This window comes from Styela clava, chromosome 4 (genome assembly GCF_964204865.1).
Source record: "Styela clava chromosome 4, kaStyClav1.hap1.2, whole genome shotgun sequence".
In the NCBI taxonomy this organism is placed as follows: Eukaryota; Metazoa; Chordata; class Ascidiacea; order Stolidobranchia; family Styelidae; genus Styela; species Styela clava.
Window position 1 is genome coordinate 20,000,001 of NC_135253.1, and position 21,597 is coordinate 20,021,597.

General features: G+C 35.4%; 2 protein-coding genes across 5 annotated transcripts in view; one reads left to right on the top strand and one right to left on the bottom strand.

Moving 5' to 3' along the window:
• Positions 1–13,992, top strand: part of LOC120326324 (intermembrane lipid transfer protein VPS13A-like) — a 17,687-nt gene extending 3,695 nt beyond the window's left edge. The window contains exons 1-2 of one of the 2 annotated variants that reach the window (XM_039392587.2): positions 1–7,148; positions 10,378–13,992. The exon at positions 1–7,148 is cut by the window's left edge and continues 3,695 nt beyond it. In XM_039392587.2, coding sequence (XP_039248521.2) covers positions 1–7,148; positions 10,378–10,424 — 7,195 coding nt within the window. In that variant the 3' untranslated portion in view covers positions 10,425–13,992. The remainder of the gene's footprint in view (positions 7,149–10,377) is intronic. The other variant, XM_039392589.2, reaches the window with a different exon arrangement.
• Positions 13,993–16,564: 2,572 nt separating this feature from the next.
• Positions 16,565–21,597, bottom strand: part of LOC120326334 (ubiquitin carboxyl-terminal hydrolase 2-like) — a 29,945-nt gene continuing 24,912 nt past the window's right edge. For all 3 annotated transcript variants that reach the window (XM_078111487.1, XM_039392604.2, XM_039392602.2), the window contains 2 exons: positions 21,248–21,374; positions 16,565–20,367 (listed from right to left, as the gene is read on the bottom strand). In XM_078111487.1, coding sequence (XP_077967613.1) covers positions 20,277–20,367; positions 21,248–21,374 — 218 coding nt within the window. In that variant the 3' untranslated portion in view covers positions 16,565–20,276. The remainder of the gene's footprint in view (positions 20,368–21,247; positions 21,375–21,597) is intronic.

Consider the following 21,597-nt stretch of genomic DNA (forward strand, 5'->3'; position numbering starts at 1 on the left):
AGATAAGGAAATATTGCAACTTGCGATTGCAAATTTTGGTGCAAGCGCTACAGTGCGCACGTGGGATACAAAAGTAAATGCATATCTTGAGTCCATAAGAATGGAATACATGCAAGGGAGGTTACCAGATGGAAGCCCTATGTATATTTTGAATACACCAGGATTGGAACACAACTCAAAATTGTTAGATGTTAATATCTTGATTGCAAAACGAATCGCTCCTGACTTTGCTACGACTTATGAAAACACAGAACAGAAATTGGATATTAAATTCAGTGTTCTGGAGATAAACGCTAATTCTAAAGCTTTGTTGGAAATAAAAGCATTTGCGGAGAAGCTTGTCCCACCACCAAAAGAAGTGCCAGATGCTACCGAAACTATAGTAACTCCCGACGACTCAAAGTCTACTGTTACGCTCGTGACGCCAATGGAATCTGCCACAAATTTTGGTGCCATTGGCATAGGTGGTTCAAGCGGCTCAGATGGTTCCCCAACTACTAAAAAGAAAAGAAAAAAGAAAAAAACTAAAAAGAAAAAGGTTGTTAAAGAAAGTGAGATAATCAACATGAAATTGCAAGCAAATTTGAGAACTTTTGCTATAAATTTATCAGATGAAAAACGACAAATCGCAAGCGTTGCCATTGAAGGAATTGAAGCATCTGTTTCGCTTTTGCCATCTCGAGTATGCATAGAAGCAAAACTTCACAATCTTCTTGTTATTGATCCGTTAGAAGAATCACTTTATCACCATATTGTCAGCGCGGAAGGTGAAGACGTCTTTAATGCTGACATTGTGAATTATAATAATGCAACTGCTGGCGATGGCTATTCTGATATGGAAAAAGTAGACACAAGCGTAAAAGTCAAATTAGGTTCACTGAGAGTTGTGTTTGTCAAACGATTTGTCGATACGATGATTAAATTTGCGGAAAATTTCCAAGATGTCAAGGAAGTTGCAATGGAAGCTGGAGAAGCGGCACAAAAAGCTGCATCAAAAAGTATGATGAAACTTGTTGAACGCAACCCTCGAATTAAACTGGATGTTGTTCTTTCTGTCCCGAAGATACACATACCAAGAAATTCAAAATCTTTAGAAGTTGTCGCTGCTGATCTTGGTAACGTCAAACTTTCAAATTATTTTACAATAATTGGATCGGAAGAAAGTGAAACTCCAGCAGTGTGTGAGAATATGAAAGTCGAGGTCACGGACATAAAAGTTGCTTTATGTCAATTGAACGATGTCAAGGCTGTAACATCAGAATACCAAATTTTAGAGCCTGTATCTGCTTCTATAGACCTGAAAAGAAATTTGGCGGCTTCTTGGTTTCATGATGCCCCTGATATTTCTTTAACTGGTTCGATGCAGGATATTAATGTAAAAATAAGTGCTGCAGATATGATTGGCATTATGGGAACATTGAATGAAAATTTGACTGAAATGGCTGATGTGCCTCCACCGGCAGAAATTATCGACGATGATGTCATTGTTCCGGTGGAAAAAAGCGAGGAAACCGCCGCACTGGGTGAAAAAGGAATGATAGCAGAACGCTCTGATGTTGATATCTCACCTGGTGCAGTTTGGGATAAAGTTGTCCTTGCCTTTGACTTGCCGAAAATCAAAATAAACCTGTATAATGATCAACAAAGGGAACACTCCCTGGCAGAATTTGTCATTACGACTTTAGGTCTGAACTTACGAATGGGCTCTGACGAATCTATGGACCTTAATGTACGCTTGGGAGATATCACTCTTGAAGATATGCGCTCCACTCATCAAGCTGGCATCACGAAACATATAACTCGGAAATTAAACAGACAACAATCACCCGAAACTTATAAATACGTCATTCATGCTAATCTTGTGCAGAAAGCTGATGGATCTATGAATATTGATGCTACTATCGGTAGTTTACAGATTATTTTATGCTTGGAATTTATTTTGAAAATTACAAATTTCTTTCTTGATGCTTTGCCGAAAGATACTGCATCTAAGCAGCCTGTTACTGAAGTAGCCATTGAGGAAACTATAAAGAAAGCTGAAAGCAAAGAGTCTCTACTTTCTGAGGCAACAACTGTTGTACCACGGCCACATGAACCTGAAACTTCAGATGGGAAATCAAAGGCAATTCATATTGCTTTCAAACTCTACCAGCCAGATGTTATACTTGTTACTGACATTACTTCTAGTAACTGCCAAGCACTTGTACTGAGCATGCGTCTCGATGCAAAAGTGGACATAAGTGAAAGCGGTCGAGAGCAGAAACTCTCAGGTGCAGTTTCTAGCTTACAACTTATTTGCTGTCCGTTTACTGCTATACAGAATATCACAGATGAGTATAAAAAAGTAATTGCGCCGTGTGATATTAACGTAAATGCATTGATATCGGATACCGTTCAGGAATTCAGCGTTGTCATAACGAAGATTCAAATAACGGCAACTCCAATGGTGATTACAACGATTGCTGAGGCAGTTGCAGTCTTATCGACTGAAAGCAAATCTGAAACTTCGCTCAGAGTTGCTTCAACACAAGCGAAAATCGATATCTGGGATACAAAGAAAATTGCTGACATGCATTTTTGGTTTATTGAAAGTCCTGAAGATGAGCTGAAGACTAAGCGATTATCTGCCATATTAGACAAAGTTGGAACCGGAGAGAAAAAGATGTCAGAGATGTTGAAACTATCCGTGCCGAACATTATGATTCAACTTGAAAGTGGGCAAGGCCAACACACAGTACCTCTGCTTATTACAGAGCTGAAAGTGAATGGAGAGGTCAAAAATTGGAGTGGAGGTCAAATGGAAGGCAATTTTAAACTTGCACTTGGCGTTGTGTATTTCAATGAATCGTTATCTGTGTGGGAACCTTTGGTTGAACCAGTAGAGTCGAATCCTGGAGGATTTGATTCTAAATATGAATTATGGATGGTAGAGGCTAACATTCAACAAAACGCAGCAGATGAAAATAGAAGACTAGATTCTGTCACTTCAAATTCAATTGAAGAAGATTTGCCACCACTTATGTCAGTGTCTGTTACATCCGGGAAAATATTGCACACAACCATTACTAACGATGCTTTGAAAGTAATCAACAGTCTCGCGAGAGCTTTCAGTGACGCTGCCATGACCAAAAGCGAAAAGAAAAAGAACAAAAAAGGGGCGGAAGAAGTGGATGGAATTGCAGATCATATTTCAGGCGAAGCAAAAATACTCAACATGTTAAACCAACCTTTGAATATTAGTCTAGGTTCGGATCTCAAAGTTGTAGCTCAAGGGGGATCTAACAAAACTAACGATATCTATACCCTTGAATACAAGGGTTTCCTGGCTGTTGATTTCAAAGAAGATGATAATTTAGGAGTCTGGGAATTGCTTTCTAGTCAAGAAAGATCGCGGGAAAGCGATGGGGCTGAAATCCACATCGCTATACCCGGAAGCGGCGAATCAGCCATTTTTGATATTTCCAAAACCGGAACGAAAATGCATACACTCAAACATGAACAAAAGAGTGTTAATGTTGTCTGCTTGGTAGAGAGTAATGGAGGAATACGTACAGTTACTCTACGATCTCCTCTTGTAATAAACAATCACATTTCTATCCCTGTACAAATCCTAAATGCCAGTGACGAACTCATAGGTGAAATTGCACCGGAAGACACCTTCCCGCTACCTACAAAATTCACTGAAGGAGAGAAACTTTTTATCCAACCATACCATTCAAGTGTCAGCGTCAAAAAGGCTGAAATTGATTGGAAAAAGTTGGCAAACATGGATGAATTTTCTCTTGAGACTGTAATTAAGTGTGAACCCGGGTATCCAAATGGAAATGGGGTTAATCTGAACATAGAAGTCGTGAGCGAGCAAGTCGCTTCAAAACATGAAAACGATACTTGTTATGAAATTCATGTTCGTCCGATTGCTTTGTTTCGCAATTATTTACCCTACGATATTGAATACTGCATTGCTAGTCGGCTTGCTAATGAAAAACCAGGAGAATTCAAACCGCTTACTGCGGGCCATGGAAATCAAGTTTATAACGCAGAATTGAAGCATTCTACGGTTAAAGTGAAAATTCAATATTTGGATAAAACCTGGACTGGTGAGGTGATATTGGAACCTGATTTGCCTGAATTATCTGTTTGGACTTTCAAAGATGATCAAGGCAATTCTATGGTTCTTGGAAAACAAGTTACCTACACAGATGGCTATATGAAAATGACTCTTTACTCCCCCTACTGGATGGTTAATGAGACTGGTTTTCCGTTAGATTACAAAGCTGGCGAAGATAACATATCTCAACATCCAGAAGAAAAACAGGATTTCATTCTCTTCTCTTTCACATCAAAATCATTTTTGCAGAAGAACAAACTCCAGCTCAGAGTCTGTAATTCTAATTTCAGTGACAGCTTTTCTATTGACGCCGTTGGTAGTAATGGCACCATCACATGTAAAACTAAAACATTCAACTATATAATTGGCACAAAGATTACTTTGACAAGCTTTGGATTGACGAAAATTGTAACTTTTAGCAGTTACTATACAATTATGAATAAATCTTCACACAATTTGGAAATTTTTGAAGTCGGGAATGACACAGGAACTCCAGTTGTGCTAAATTCGCAAAGCAAATGCTTTTTTTGGCCAGAGTCGAAAACTGACCAGATACACTTAAGACTCAAAGGGAATAGTGAGAGCGTCTCGACAAAAATTCGATATTCGAAACTTGACAGTGGAGTTTTGGTTAAAGTTGGAGAAATTCCACTTTTTATTGATATTTCTGTTACAGAATCTTCTGTGACAGTGACAATTAAGAATTACTATGTTGGTTCGTCTGCTGTGCTGCTTGTAAACGACACTAACAATCTTAACATAAGTTACAGTCAGTTAAAGGGCGTTGCAAAAACCACTCTAACATCTGGAAATGTGGATCATTACTTATGGCCAGAACCGACATCAAAACGTGAAATCTCTTGGAAGATACAGGAAGGTGGTAAAGAAATTACTCATGGTGTTGTTCATGAGATTGCTGGGGAAATGAAATTTAAAATTGATGGTAAAGAGAGAGTCGTATACTACGCTGTATTTATTGACGGATTACAACGAGTACTGCTTTTTACTGAGAACAAAAAATGTGCGGATGCTGTTGAACAAGGTCTTGGCACTGAGCAAGCAAACATGGAAGTAAATGTTTCGCTACAAGGTCTTTCATGCTCTATCACAGATACAAAAGCAAAACGTGAAGTCATGTATATGGCAATTACAAGCTCTGGTATAGTGTGGGAGGAAAAGCCTAAAAAGCGTTGGACTGCTTTGCCATTGAAGTATGGAACAGTTTTAGAACAAAATTATCAAAAAACAAATCAAACTATAAACATCGTTGAGCATGATAAATATGAGTTTGACATGTCAAAAATGAGAGTTGTGAAACCGCACAAAGCCGAACTTAGACGATTCTTCGCTCCTGGAATATGGCTTCAATATACAGTTAGTGACCACCAGGTAATGGTTCATGCGAAAATCAACCGAGTTCAAGTTGATAACCAGTTATCTGCAGCAGTGTTCCCCGTCGTTTTAAATCCAATTCCGCTCCCAAAAACGATTGCCATTGATAGCAGTCCAAAGCCGTTTGTTGAAGTTAGTTTGATGCAGCGAACAAGTGAACACCAAACTTTTACACACATCAAATATTTCAAAGTTCTTGTGCAGGAATTTAGTGTTAAATTGGACATGGGATTTATTTCAGCATTATTACCTGTCTTTGGTGCTGACGAAGTGAAGTCAACACCGCAAAGGGATTTGAAATATTTCAACTATGACATCACAAATGCAAAGAAAATTGAAGACCAATCAGAAGAAGTTATGGCTGATGATTCTGGAATTGCCTTTTATGATGTTTTGCATCTATCACCAATCAAAGTACATGTTTCATTTTCAATGCAAAATACATCTGGTGGGGAAGGAGACCAACAAACTAATGTTGTTGTTCTACCGTTTAACGCTCTTGCTGTTGTGCTTAAATCTGTTGGGGTGACGGTATCTGATATTGATGATGTTGTATTTAAACTTGGATATTTCGAACGACAATATCAGTTTTTCAATTCTGTGCAATTCCAGAGTGCAATCACAATGCATTATGCTGGACAGGCTATTAAACAATTATATGTTTTAGTATTTGGTCTTGATGTTATTGGAAATCCATATGGTCTTGTGATGGGAATTGCAGAAGGGGTGACTGACCTATTTTATGAGCCGTACCAGGGTATGATACAAGGACCAGGAGAGTTTGCAGAGGGCCTAGCTCTCGGCGCAATGAGCCTTTTGGGACATACTGTCGGAGGGGCTGCAGGTGCGGTATCGAGAGTCACTGGCGCACTTGGGAAAGGAGTTGCCTCTCTTACTATGGATGATGAGTACAAAAAGAAACGACAAATGCAGAAAAACAAGCCGACAGATTTGAAAGAAGGTCTTGCTCGTGGTGGTAAAGGATTTGTGATGGGGTTCGTTGGCGGTGTTACTGGGGTTGTTACAAAACCCATGGAAGGGGCTAAAAAGGAAGGTGCAGCCGGTTTCTTCAAGGGAATGGGAAAAGGTCTTGTTGGAATTGTAGCTCGTCCTGCGAGTGGGATTATCGATCTTGCAAGTAATACATTTGAAGGAATTCAAAAACTAGCGGATATGAGTGAGGATGTCAAACGTATGCGACCTGCAAGATGGATCAATGAAGACACAGGTATATTGCAACCTTATAAGTTGAAGAAGGCACAAGGGAAAGCAATTCTTCTAGATGTTGAAAAAGGAAAATTTGCAGAAGGTGCGAAATACATTGAACACGCTTCTATGGATAAAGATAATAAATCGTTCTTGCTTTTGACTGACAAGGCGATCATAGAAGTTCATTGCGGTGAAATATTTGGACAATGGAACAGTGCTTGGCATTTTCTTTACGCCGATATCGTCGAAGAGCCGCACATGGCAAAAGAAGGCATTAAGATAGTCGGCGCAAAAACTAAGAAACTGTTCGGGTCAAAATCACCTCACAGAATTGTCACTTTCCACAATGAAGAATATGCCAAAGTTATTCTGGATAAAATGCGACGTGACTGGAACGCTGCTCAAAAAGGGAAGAAGGATACACCACCTCAGAGAGAAAGTAAGAAAAGTCATCACGGTTTGCATTTTAGTAAAAAGAGTAAAAAAGAACACTAATGGGTGTAATTTTTGTGCATGCAATAGTTCAACACTTCTGGTAGTTATGCACTGCTTTGTGTAATTTTGTAATTGCGGTGTTTGGAACCTCTGAATTTTATTGTAACCAGAAACAAGTCGTGGCTTCCCCATCTTCTTTTTAATTCTTCTTCATCAATATTTGAACCAGTGGTGAGATTTAGCCGGTTCGCACCGGTTCTATAGAACTGTCTTACGAAATTTTATCAAATCAGCAAACCGGTTAGCATTACTGGTTACTGTCAATGACTTTTTGTAACAGAACCGACTGAAAAATATGACTTTTGTGATGGAACCGCCTAACAACAAATTTGAATCCCACCACTGATTTGAACTCAATAATAATTGAAAAACATGATTTATTGAAAAAATCTAAACATTTTTGTGATGAAATGTATCCCATTTCACATTTTTTAGCACTAGTTTTTATAGTCGCTAGTTTTTACAGCAAACCAACTATTTATACCAAATTTTACAATATTGCATAGTTCTAAATGGCAAGGTAAGAATATATTAAAAATTTAGTTAACTGTGAAAAAAAAATGTAATATCAAACTGCAAACATTCTGTTAAAATGAAGTTATAACTGATTGAAAAAATGGACATGTATTTGCATCAATATACACACTAGTTCTGGATTTATTGCGATTTGAAAATCTATATTACAGACAAGGAATTTTATACTGTTGCATCCATGCATTTGGTACACTCAAACTGTTCCTTTACCCTAAAGGATAATTATGAGAACCTCATTCAGGCCCCATTTCATACATTGCACACTTCTTTTTGGCTTGCACTTTACAGTGTGTGATACAAAGAATTTGTTGTGCTCATAATTTCCCTTGGTTTTTTTAAAAGAAAGAAACATCCGTTTTTTAAACAATGGTTTCACCAAATAAGTTTCATTATTATATTGTTCTTTTAGACTAGGCTATGATCAATATATTTCACTGCATTGTGTGCAATATAAACCAATGCATTTTGAGACATTGACATTATATGCAAATGATCCATCAAATCAGAAGCTCTAGTTGGTTGCAGCTGTTCAAGTGTTTTGACTCATTGCCCAGTAATCTGTCAAATTATCAATCAAATTACTTGCTGTGATATTTTGTAATTGTTGCTATCTCACATGCTCATGCTAAACTAGGCTCTGGTCTAGCAACCCCAGCAATTGGCTTAATATGATGAGGAATTAAAATCAATCTAATTTGTTACCATTGGTGGCATGGAAATACTCTTGGAAAGTTTACATGAATCAATTTGTACATGGCTCTGAGCAAGCAAACGCTAATATATAGGGTTTCCATGAAGTCTTGGAGTTTTTCAAAATTGCAAAGGGAATTTATCGATACCGTATATTGTTTCGGCCGTCACAGATGTATTAAATGATGTAAAAATACTTAAACATTTACTGATTATAACAACAACAAACCTGGTTAGGATTTTTTGAGAACTGACTTAATAACAAAATTGAATTTGTAAAGTAACTTTATGGACAGCCTCTGTATAGATTTGCCTATTTGAGAAGTAATGGTATTTTCTCGAATTTTTTATGCCCAGTTGGTACCCTTCGCACCTTTAATGGCTTGAATTGTGCTTTTCAGTAATTTTTTTTTAAATAATAATATTATCGCGATCGTTCGTTTGGTAAGCCACATTAATTACTGATATCATTAAATTGGGATAAATTATACCAAAAAGATTCGCTGGCAGACGTTAGTTTATGTAAAAACAACAGCTTATTAATGATGTTCATTATACCATTTCTGGGTAACTCTGTCATTTATTACCCTCTGCAGTCGTTAGGCAATGCTCGAGTTTGGCATGTTTGCAAATACCAGGAAAACATTGTTGGTAATTTCCTGTAAAGGTCAGATCAATATTAAGGTCAAACAGTTCAGATGTATGCCCTAGAAAACTTTTACCTAAAAAGCCAACGTTAAATCATAAAACATACTTTTTTATTGCTCACTTTTTATTATTATTAGTGTAATATCAGAAAGAATATTTTGGATCAATATTTTTGTACTGTAATCCTAGATTATCCATATTCCAAAATTTTCAGTTGTAACTTTCTGAATTAATTTTAATTTCAATATAACAGTAGGCCTGAGTAATGTTGTTTTTTTAAAAAAAATATCAAGGCTTTAGTACTCTTAGTTTCTTCATATTTGAGTGCAGTAGCATTTCATCTTCCAACCCCAAGTTTGTTTTTATAATGCATATCGGTTAAATTTTTACAAAATTTGGTAATACAGAGTAAGTAGAATTAGAAAAGTAATGAAAATCAAGCAGGATATTCAGTTGAAAGATAATTTTTGCATTTTAAAAAATTAAATAGAATGCTTTTTAAACCGTGCTGCAGAAGTACGAATGACTCTATTATATTCCCAGATCAGTATCAAAGTTTGTGTTGTAATAGGAGTTGAGTCAAGTGCATTACATACCATTCCTACTCCCCAGGGATATGCCAGACACTATCTTTCGCTTTGCCATCTGGATCCGCTCAAGTTGTTATATCAGAGTTTAAGATGAACAAATAATTGATAAATGCTGCTTCATGTATCTATGGGCCAAAACAATATTTATTGAATATACTTACGGAATTATGATTCATAACAATTTTTCATTATATCAGTTGCTGAATAGTAAAAGATACCCATAGTAATTTGGAATATATCAATGTCTTTGTATTCAAAGCTGCAAAAATATAGGTTGTCCATCAAGTCCTAAAATATTTTTAAAATTGCAAAAGGAATTTATTGATATCATAATTCATATATTGTTTTGGCTCTCACAGAGGTATTAAATGAGGTAGAAATATGTGAACAATAACTGATTAAAAACAACAAACCTGCATTTTTTTTTTTTTTGAGAACTTACTTCATAACAAAGTTGAACTTGTAAAGGGAATTTATGGACAACCTGTGTATAGATTTGCTTTTTCAGAAGTAATAGTATTTTCCCAAATTTATTTGGAATAATAGCTGCCAAGATGTCACCAATCACTAAATTCGTAAATATATTATTGAGATAAAGATTCAGAGTCTGCAAATTTGAGTAGAACAGTGGAAAAAGAAACTCAGAGTTCCCTCATTTATGTAATTTTGGTACAGTGAGTATGTTTAAATAATTATTCATTCCATTGTCAGGAGGTCAAGGAGAAAAGAATCATGATTGCTGTTGCTTGAGGTTATAGTTCAGTTTGAGTCAAAGATCCAGCAGAGAGAAGCAGAAGAAATAATCAGAAGTTCTCGCTTTGAAAGCTGTTTGTTCTTGATATTTTAGCACAGTTATATGTGTGTGAACATACTTTTCAATCAAATATAATATTCTAAATCAGCACATTAAATTAAAATAGTTGTTTGAGTCTCTTATCTGACTTCAGGAGTATACAGATTTAAATGGGCAGGAATATGTGAGTAACAGGGAAAAGAAATAAATGAGCTTGCGTTAACAAACTGCATCTATCCCCATTATCAAGCATGAAAATGAGGAAAAAAACAACAATAATAGAAAGCATTGAGTTTTCAAAGTTCTGCTTTATTCAATAATTTTGTTCTTATATTTCCATCAAATTATTGAGGCTTTCATTCAATGTGCATGTCGGGATATTATAGTGGAACCCAATGTTAAATTTCTAAAATTTAGTGAAATGCAATGGGGAGTATTTATAACCATGATAAGACCAGTAATCTGAAATAAGTAAAGAAAATATTACTCGGGCTCGGAAATTTGAAACAAACCTATCATGTCACAGTGTCATGACAAAGTTATCATAAGTCATTGGTTCATCCATGAAACATGATTAGTTATATAAGGATGATATTTACACCGCAGGTACCCCACTGGTTTCCTGTAAAACATTGCATATTTATTTTGATAATTATTGACAGAATTTATTCTGAGGTACTGGAAGCTGCAATACTATTCAAGGTTTTCTACTACATTGCAATCGTCTTATAGTAAACATATTTGACTATACCATCAGCTCAAACAATATCACTCCACGGTTTTAGCTCTTGTTCAAAACGGATGTTTCGACACTCTCTTATGACGTTTGTTTGCATCCCCCTTCCATTCTAAGGCCAGTGCAAGTTTTATATAGGTTTTGAAAACAAATTGATGGTATCAACTCACTTACATGACCTGTCAATTAATTACGGTAATACCAATTATATGCTCAACAATTATTGAAAGTTGAGATAAAAGCCCGGAAAGGACATTTTAAAACTGATAATTTCCATTATAAAACCTAAAATCAAAGTAGGCCATGTTTTACAAAGACTAGAAATATTTAGTTTATTGGTGGTTTCAGATTTTTTCAAGTCTGAAATATCTCAAGTTGAAGTGTGTTATATTTGAAAATTGATGCAAAATGCTGGCATTTTCCAAGGACTCTGTTAAAATATTCAAATATATTTAATGTAGATTCAAACCATAATTGAACTGAACTACATGACTGCTTTCATTATGATGGAATTCAGAGGTTTCATAAATCTTTTTCTGTGTGTTTTTTCTTGAGGAAATCTACTTCACAAATTAGACAATATTTTGTCTTCTTATGTATATTATGAATTGTATGTATCTTAATTGTGTAAATAATTTTACTTGATAATTGTTTGATTGTATAGCCATCCTACAGCATGCCTATTATATCAGTATTTCTTAAAGGGAGTTTTAATTGTTGTTTAATTTTGGACTATTAACTAACTATTCAGTTTATTCATCACTTTGTAAATATTCGATTTCATAAATTGGCAAAATTACCAGATTTGTTTTACTTAAAGAGGGAATATAAATAAATAGCTTCATTGTTGTTTCTCTAGCCTAAACACTCCAATCTCCGAATATTTTTAATTTTGACAAATATAATTTGCCGCATCCACTCATGACATAATAGCATAAATGCCTAAGCTAACTGCAATAAATTTACCAAAATTAACGATGCTGATTATAGAGTTCTCGATAATAACTCTGATACATTTGAGTGTATTCTTTGTTTCATTGTATTTTTTGAGCCATATTAACTCAGTCAATAACTATTTTGTACATTTGGTTGAACTGATGTTCACCCATCTTGATAACTGTGTTCTATATTAATTCACTCAATATAATAATTATTTAGCATAATTGGGAACATTCTGTGATTTTTTTTCATAATTACTCAGCATTGCAATCTTTATTATAAATAATCCTGTCAACAATTTGTGAATATTTTACATTTTAATTAATTAGAAACAACTGCTTTTGCTTATTGTCTGCTATTTTCTTGTAATTAAAGCTGCTGCTGCAAGCTGAATTGAGCTTTTGTAGTGTAATTCAGGGGGGTGTAGCCTGCGGCTTGCGGGCCAAATCCGGCCCACAAGCAAAAATTGTGCGACCTGTGGAGAAGTCCTATTTTAAATGGTGTGCGGCCCATGAAACCCATTTTTAATTTAGTTAAATCTGGCAAGTGCCGGTTTAATCTGGTAGTAATTCCAATCCTTTTTGTTGCAAAGCCTATATCAGAGTCCAATCTAATATCAATGCCCTAACAGATAGCTAGTGCAAAGAAACTCATGTCATAAGATCGATACCCAAAATTTTTGTGCCTGCATTCCCTGCAACTGTTCGAAAGCTTATGTTGCCTAATCGTGAGTGAATGAAAGGCTGCACACCCCTGTTGTAATTGTTGTGATAAATTTGTAGTGAAATTGCACATCCTGATCTGGCAAGCGGGATTATAATTTTTGCTTTAATTCGAACAATAGCTATTTATGTGGTGGTGTTTTTGCTTTGGAGAGTACCGTATTTCTCCTTGTATAACACGCATCCCTTATTCTGAAGACTTTATTTAACTGTGAATAGGCGTATTATATGTGGAGAAATACGGTGATTTGTTTTTGCGTGTGTATGATGTTATACTCTTTTTAAAACATACTTAATCATATGTTAACAAGGATATATAGAATCATTGATATGTCCCTTGAAATCTGCAATGCTGATAAATATTTCCCAATTCAATCATTCAGAATAGTATATACTACCTATTGTAATATATTTTCAAATTAATTTTGTGTAATCATTTATCAACTAAACTCCATTTTTGGACATATGCTAATTTTCCTGAAAAAGTTTAAATGAAATAATACTAGATTATCTTTTTTAAATAACGTTTCTTTAACAGGAATGAGCTTCAGATATTCATCCATGAGACAACATTTCGGTTGAATTTGTCATCCATGCTTCACTCCATACACTGATCGCCTGTGATATTGTTGTGTGTTCACGACTTTTTGAGCCATTTTTAATTTAGAGTGTGTTAATTATTACCTGAATATATAGCTGCCAAAACATTATTTAGTACACCCAACTGGGGAAAGCCATTTAGGGAACCTGGCACTTGACCATACCTATTCAAACCTATAATTTAGTAGAATTTTTGTTCTTCATTCAATTTTTTTTATAAATGATTATGTGCATTGACTGTTCTTTCCATCTTTGAGGGAAGTGAATTTGAAATATTTACTCAATTTTCAAACAGTTCCATTTGAGGTATCTATTCAGTTCCTTTCTTGCAACTAATAAGATGTAATTGTATTTATGTAGTTATGCCTTATATAATTTGCCTGTTTCTGTTTTGTTGACATTGGTATTAAAATATAAACAGTATTTACATCTGTGTTGAAAATTATACTATCCTGAATATTTTCCTGATTTAATATGTACAAGAGTTCCACCTTTCAATTACCATGCAGCATTCTGCTTTTGTAAGAACTTTTTTTTTATTGGTGGAACGAAAAATATTGCTCTCGGAAGTCGTCATTTCAACGGCGTTATTTTCGGGGAAAAACAATTTCATGAATTATAATGAAATTTAAATATGTACTCACTAATAATTAGAAACCAAAGAAATCTTATAAGAGCTGTTGATTTTAGTTAACAAGAGATTACTCAGAAATGCCCATTTCCTGGTAAAATTGTTCCCACTTAGCAGATCCCTGTGATGTTGTATATTGCTTCTGCGTGTTCCTGATTAAATTGTGCAATTTTTTTTTATTTGTTTTGATTCTTAATAAATGATTCCCAGCAATGCTCAAATTTACACACAGTTGGGATGGAAACATCCATTTACAAATTCTATTATTGATGGTTTTGCTATTGTTCGACTTTCTGTGTTGATTAAGAATTTCAGCATTTCCGAAGTGTCTTTGGAATGTAGCATCTTTGATACTCTAAAAGTTTTAACCCCAGGCATTCGAAGCCATAGTGAACTTTAACCCTTGCTCAATCGAATTGTGCTTATATTCTTACGATATCTATACGTACATCAAGGGCTTTGGGTTATTTACTTAGATTGCAACCATAAGCATGTTATAAATAATCACTCGTTATCATAATCGTACTAAAAGTTTGATTAAAAAATAATGCATGCTCATTGTAATGTTTTCATGATTGTTCCGTTCAATATAATATTAACTAGAACAAAACTTGTGCTCTCATTTGTGTGTTGGCAGGCGATCCTGAATCGTTCGGTAGTGAAAATGTACATACGGATCCTTTTATATTTAAGGATTTACATCAGGGATCGGCAACCTTTTGTCGCTCGCGGGCCAAAATTAAGGGTTGTAAGTCATTAGCAGGCCGCACGTATATTTGGAAAGTTGAAAACCGACGAATAATATTTGCTTATAATAAATATTAATCAGTCATACATCTCCCGAATAGAATATAGATTTATTTCCTTATTGCATCGCATCTCAAAAAATACCATTTCAATATTTTCGGCGCCATTTGCACTTAGCATCACATTTTCTGCGTTTTGTTTCTATTTATATAATTAAATTATAGGCTCATTAAACAAGTAATTTGTATACTTTTATACTTGTTAGGTGTGCGGGCCGTAGGTTGCCAAACTTATTTACATATATATATATTTATCCTGGGGAAGAGAAAAGACGATTAGGCGGCTTAATCATCTGGCGGACCACGGCCTCTCGTCCGGTTACAAGTCCATGTCAGGTATGTGATTAGTTAGCCAGTTATTTGTTTTCAGAAGTATGGACTTGATGGCGGAGGAAGCTGCATGGTGAACCAGCCTACGGCGACGAGGAGTCCAGCCATCCTCTCGCACATAATTAACCCAGCGTGGGATTCGAACCTACGTAGGGTAACCAGAGGTGCAGCGGCGAGCGTACTCCTGACACTTAGCACGATGCGGCACATCGCCTAGCCAGTTAGGCTACGTTAAATTTTTGTTTGTAAGCGGACAGCGATGACCTCTTGATGGGATTACAGAGAGTTGAAAGTATTACCTCACTGGATAATCCTTATTTCTGCTAGCTTTGCGATTTGTTGTGTCAAAAGCAACGCGTTGTCAAGTTTACATTGACCCGCGGCGGCACTCGCCCAGCCAGTGAACAACGGTCGCGAGCGTGACCTGATATTTACTTTTTCCAGATCCTCGGTAACACAAACGAGAAATCGATTGATTGCTACCAATGATTTGTTTAAAGTTAAAAAATTCCATTCAAGGTCACTATTTACGTAAGCTACACTTTATGAATATTATACTTGCGATGAACACCTTGTTGCTTCAGATTACACTATCGAAATTAGGGAGTTGGAACTTTGTACCAATGATTACTCTCAGCAGGAGATAATTATGTGCGACTGTGCGAGGAAATTCATGAACTCGTCACTCGGTACTTTATCGTAGATTACTGTCCCCAACGTTTCACTTACCATTATGGTAATATCCAGTAGGGTCTTGTGCATGCATTTCGTCTCCACAATATTCTCGATTAATAATTGTCAGCTTATCTTCAAACATAATAACGGACTCTAAAACTTAGGGGACGAACCTCATTTTAATAATTCCCTTCAAACTTCAATATCGGGTTTACTTAGCCAACGTGGTCCATTATATCATGCTGCCTCATTACAGGGCTCGTTATTCTCACACCAAATCTGTCGCGTGGCTGATTGGCTAGGCTTACGTCCCGATTTAGGCGAAACAGTCTCACTTTTCAACGTCTTGTCCCGGCGTCCCGACCGGACAGTCAAAAGTCTTACTTTAGCGTTCAGCCGGTCAGCATATTACACGAACATTACCAATTACTGAAGGTACTGATATTTAGACAGACAGCGCATGAACTCTAATGTAAAATCGGTAAATTTAAAGTTGAAAAAAACACAGCTATGATTATTGGAGGCGTCCCGCTTTGGGGTCACAAAAGTATGGTAACCCTACGGTATGGCCCACCTGTCATATCGTCTTTTCTCTCCCCGAATATGGAATATTACAAACCCTATCCTAATACTCACTGAATGAAATGTAGTTAATCACAATGCTGGTATTTATCATCATTTATTCATTATATAAACTTCATCTAATATATGAAAAAACAAACGTGAATTTTCAAGCAAAAATATAAAATTTTAAAGAATTTGAGACGAGACAACGTGCAACATAGTAGGTGAAACTGATCCATGGAAGCGAGTTGAGAATAAATTTATCTGCAATCATTCATTTTATTTAAAACTAGACAGCCGGGCAAAACATTTTGCACCCAAGGTTGGACTATGGGTATTCATGCCTCCGATCCATCCCCGCCCACGCTCAAAAACGAATTTTTCAAGTGTAAGGACACCGTGATATCTATGGAAGCAAGTTCAACAGTAATATTATCGGTGATGAGTTTTCTATTTGACAAGACTGCAGAGGGACCTCCTGAAGTATGCGCACCAAGAACGCGCACAACCCGAACTCAGGTTAGGGTTCAGGTTATGCGACATCTTGGTGCACATACTTCAGGAGTACCCTGCAGAAAACTGAGTATAGACCGATTGCAAGCATGGTCATTATATGGAGAGACATGCCTTATATCCATACACACAATGTCCAAAACATTTTTTGTGAAGTGCAGCAAGACTGTGGAAAGCGGCTTCATGAAAACAGCTCTTGTCACGAAAAGAGGATCATTTTAATCCAGGAGATATATAGAATGCGTGGATAGAAAGTATAGGACAAAAAAGTTCCCGAATGCATGTTCCAAAATTTGTCCAAAGATCTCTTTGAGTCATTGATTGGTATTACGGAGTTCCATTTTCACAATTCCGATTATAAAATCAAAGAACAATACAAAAAATACAATCTGCGCATCATAATCAAATATAATTTGAATATCGTAACCAAATTTAATAGTTATTAAGCACTAATTATAACTTCAACTCATGTTTTCTAAACCTCTCCTACATGAATGCTAGGATTTGAAAATCTAATTAATCTAATCATGAATAAAAAAATCTTGTCTTAAATATAAAACTAAAATCTAAATTTTTAAAATTTAGCACAGTTGACATAAACACCTTTAAAACCACTTTAATACAATAAAAATTCAACCATAATCATCAAAACAAGGAAATCGATTTTAAAAGATTCAAAATTTCCATAAAAATGTTATATATGCCATGGAGTGGGGATGACATGAGAATGTGGGTGATTTTTACTGCCCGGTGAAAAAAATATCGCAAATTTCCCATTCGAAAAATTATGTTTAATGCAAAAGTATCCATCACCAGTCTGGATTGAAGAAACCGAAATAAAGCGAGTATTCCGAGAGACGCAAATAAATTATATACCAAGTTCAAGAGTTTTGGTTACAGTGTCGGAGACGCAGCAATTTTTCAAATACTCAAAATTATTTCAGTCATCTAGATGAAATGACTCGTACTTATTAAACCGGTAGATAGACTTAGGGAGTCAGGACAGCAATTGACTTGACTCACGTTTCGGGGTTTAGCAATTTCTACCACACACTGTTATGTTCTATATACAAAAACATACCAGTAGAGAACTAAAATGAAAATTTCACAAAAAAAATCGTTGGTACCTTGGATATGAAAAGGTGAAAGTTCAGATCTGATTGAGTGACAGGAAATGTTTTAGTGATGAATAAAATCATGTTTAGGATAAACATATCCAAACTAAAAAAGTGTAATTATTTTTATCTGTGTGCAATTTAGAACTAGGTAATTTTAGTGTGCAAATAAAATTCAAATATCCACGGTCAACGAAGACTAAAAAGAACCAAGTGGGCAAAGTAGGGCAAGAAGTTTATAAAACATAACCTATATAAAGTTTTTAACCACCTTTTTCAGTAGTGCGCAAATATATTTCAAATATACCAAGATTCAAGTGATATACCCTTGCCAAGTTAGGGCCAAAAGTTGATATAACATTATCCATATTGTGTTTTTACCCTCTGTGAGAAACCAAATTTATTAAATTTTGAACTCTGAAAATAAACGATATTATGACATGCATTTGTACAAAAATATAGGATGTCCTATATAGTAAGTGCTGGTTCACAGTTTGTATAATTTAAACAAATAATTCAATAAATATAAACAGTACGTAAAACTATTTCTCTACCACAGTAAAAAAATATTAAATATTTGGGAAACTAACATTTCAAATACAATTGATAATTAATGTGTAATTTACGAAAAAATGCGCAAAGGTAGCCAATACATTAAAGACCAAATATAAAATATCTGAAAATTTATTTAACAACACTTCAAGTCGGATGAATCGGTACTCCCAAAGTATGTGGACCAAGATGGTATCATAGTATGTGTACCATGTTAGGGTTAGGCCGTAATTTTATTCTAATTTTCCTTATTTTAGTTCTATTACAAGTTCTGTGACTAGCCAAGTGACTCCTGTAGTATTTGTACATAAAATTATGGCCTAACCCTAACCTGGTAATACATATACTATGTTCCGGTATCCGCCATCTTGGTTCACATACTAAGGGAGTACCGAATACCGATGATTCTAACTATAAAAAGGAAAATTTGCCACAAACATTAAGCATATTTCATGACAAATCAAATCAGATTCTCATGGCATATAATGCCTTTTTGTCTCTGCAGATCTGTTGTGGCAAAGGATGAATTACCACTGATATTTAACATCGTTATAATGAATAAACAAAAGTTGGACAAACAAAAATGGATTTGAGTTGGCTACATATAGAGGCTGATACCTTCTCGATGTTATTTTTAAATAGGATGTTAACGAGTTTTAGTATTTTCAACTTTTGTTTGATCTTAAAATAATTTAGAACGCAGACACTAGCTAAATAAAGAGTCATACACTCAAAAAATGAGAACTTCACAATTTTTAAAATTCAAAATGTGTTTATGGTTAAAATAGATTCACAGCATCAAAATAATAATTATAGAAAAGGTTTTCAACATAAATCTGTGCATACTATATTGATGCACTTTAGAATTATTTCTTTTTTCTCTTCTTTTTAATAAATTAGATCCGAACATGAGGCGAAACAACCAGCTGATAAGACGTTTAGAACAATTTTAATAAACTGAGGAAATCCCAATATTTCAACGTATCATAGAACATAATAATACAAACTGGGACAAATTTGGCACAAATAGGAATAAATCCCTAATTAAAAAAGCATATTCCAAAGTCTGTGCTTCTTGCAGTGGTACATATGAGCCTGGATGCAATTTCTAACAATGTTATGGCTTTCTCAGCAGCTCACAGGATAACATGGATTGTATTACTGGTAGGTTAGTTCGAGTGAAATATCAAGCCCTGTGACATGACACGTTCAAAAAATTCAGCAATAATAATAATAATTTACACATAATCACAATCTAACATAAATTCTAAACATCGCCAAATGAGTCAATTATTCATTATGGACCAATGCTATAAAACCTGTAAAATCACCCAACATAGGATATTCTTGTCCCTAAGCCCCTGTCCTCTATCAGTATCAGAAGTAGTGCTTCCGAAGCCTTGCAGAAGCATTGCAATTTGTTTAGAAGTGAAGGATGGCCATGCATGATGATGGTGTCAATAAATTTAGACTAATTACCAGATGCAAACAGCAAAACAAGACAAAAAAATTTCAGAGCTCTTGCTGTTCATACGGTATTCAGATATTTCTTGCCGCTTGGGCTATATATTCTAGCCTTTTCAAAAAACTTGAAAGTGAAATAAAGAAAACACATATGGGAGTGTATAAAACAATCATAAGTGACTCCTTGACGATTTTGAATTTTCGTAAAAAAGTACGTAAGCTTCTTTGGATTGGACGGAAGATGAGCTCATTGCTGACACCCTGTGGAAAAAAAATAAGTGACGGTAATCCTCGATAATTTTTTGAAATGTTCCCTAATCCTATTGGGACACCGGTATTCTATAAAATAAACCATTGACGAGTCGAACTACGTGAGCAGCATTTTAAAACTCTCTTGGGTATTGTAATAGCGGTCTTACAGACGTTCAAAATGACCTCATGGCTATAATAAAGGTTGTTTACTATTTTCGCTGATGTGAGATTGACGTCAAATCAACGAATATTGTAAGTGATAAATATGTCGTAACGTGCGTATATCGGATGGAATTTCAATTTCTAAATATATCAAATAATCAGATTTACCGATTGACAACATTAGTTTGAAACAGAACTGATGTTACATTCAACAGATCCAAACTCCTATACACCTAGGTTCATTAATATTTATATCAAAAACTAAATGAGCCGTATGAGGAATATGGGCCACTCAGCTTGGAAGGCAGAGAAGTACAGAGTTTTCCCTTTTGTTTTGAAACCCTTGATATGTCAGAATTCCCAGTAAGTATATGAAATGATAAAATTGTTACATAACATAAACATTTTACGGTGCTCCCGAAGTATGCGAACCAAGATGGCGGACATCGGAACGTAACATGGGTAACAGGTTAGGGTTAGGCGATAACTTTTTTCCAATTTTCCTTATTTTAGTCCTATTATCAGTTCGAAGACTAGCCAAGAGCCTCCCGTAGTATTTATACCTAAAATTATGGCCTAACCCTAACCTAGTACACATATTAAATTCCGATGTCCGCCATCTTGGTTAGCATACTTCGGGAGCCCCCATTTTACAGTAAAAGAAGACCAACTTCCCTGCGTATATAAGTACCAACACATTTGAAATATAAAAGATAATTCTGCTCACAGAGAGTCATTGAAAGAATACCATTTCCCACTCTCAACATGTTTGCAGTATGCAGTGTAATGCCCACCATAGCATGAACCACTATGGTTTGACACAGCATATAAGTTGAATGATGCTGGTGCAGTGGCTGAAACAGATAAAGACAGATTTATTATTTTATCAACCAAAAAATACAGTCATCAATAAAATAGCAACAGCAATAAAATTGTTTTGGTGTGGACAAGAGGGAGCGATACGCCCATACGGCCATTGAGGTCAGCTCCCACCAATATTCAATAGGATAGTTTATCAATATAAAGGCAGATATGAAAGCATATAGCTCGAAGAAGGTTAACACACCTAAATTGCAG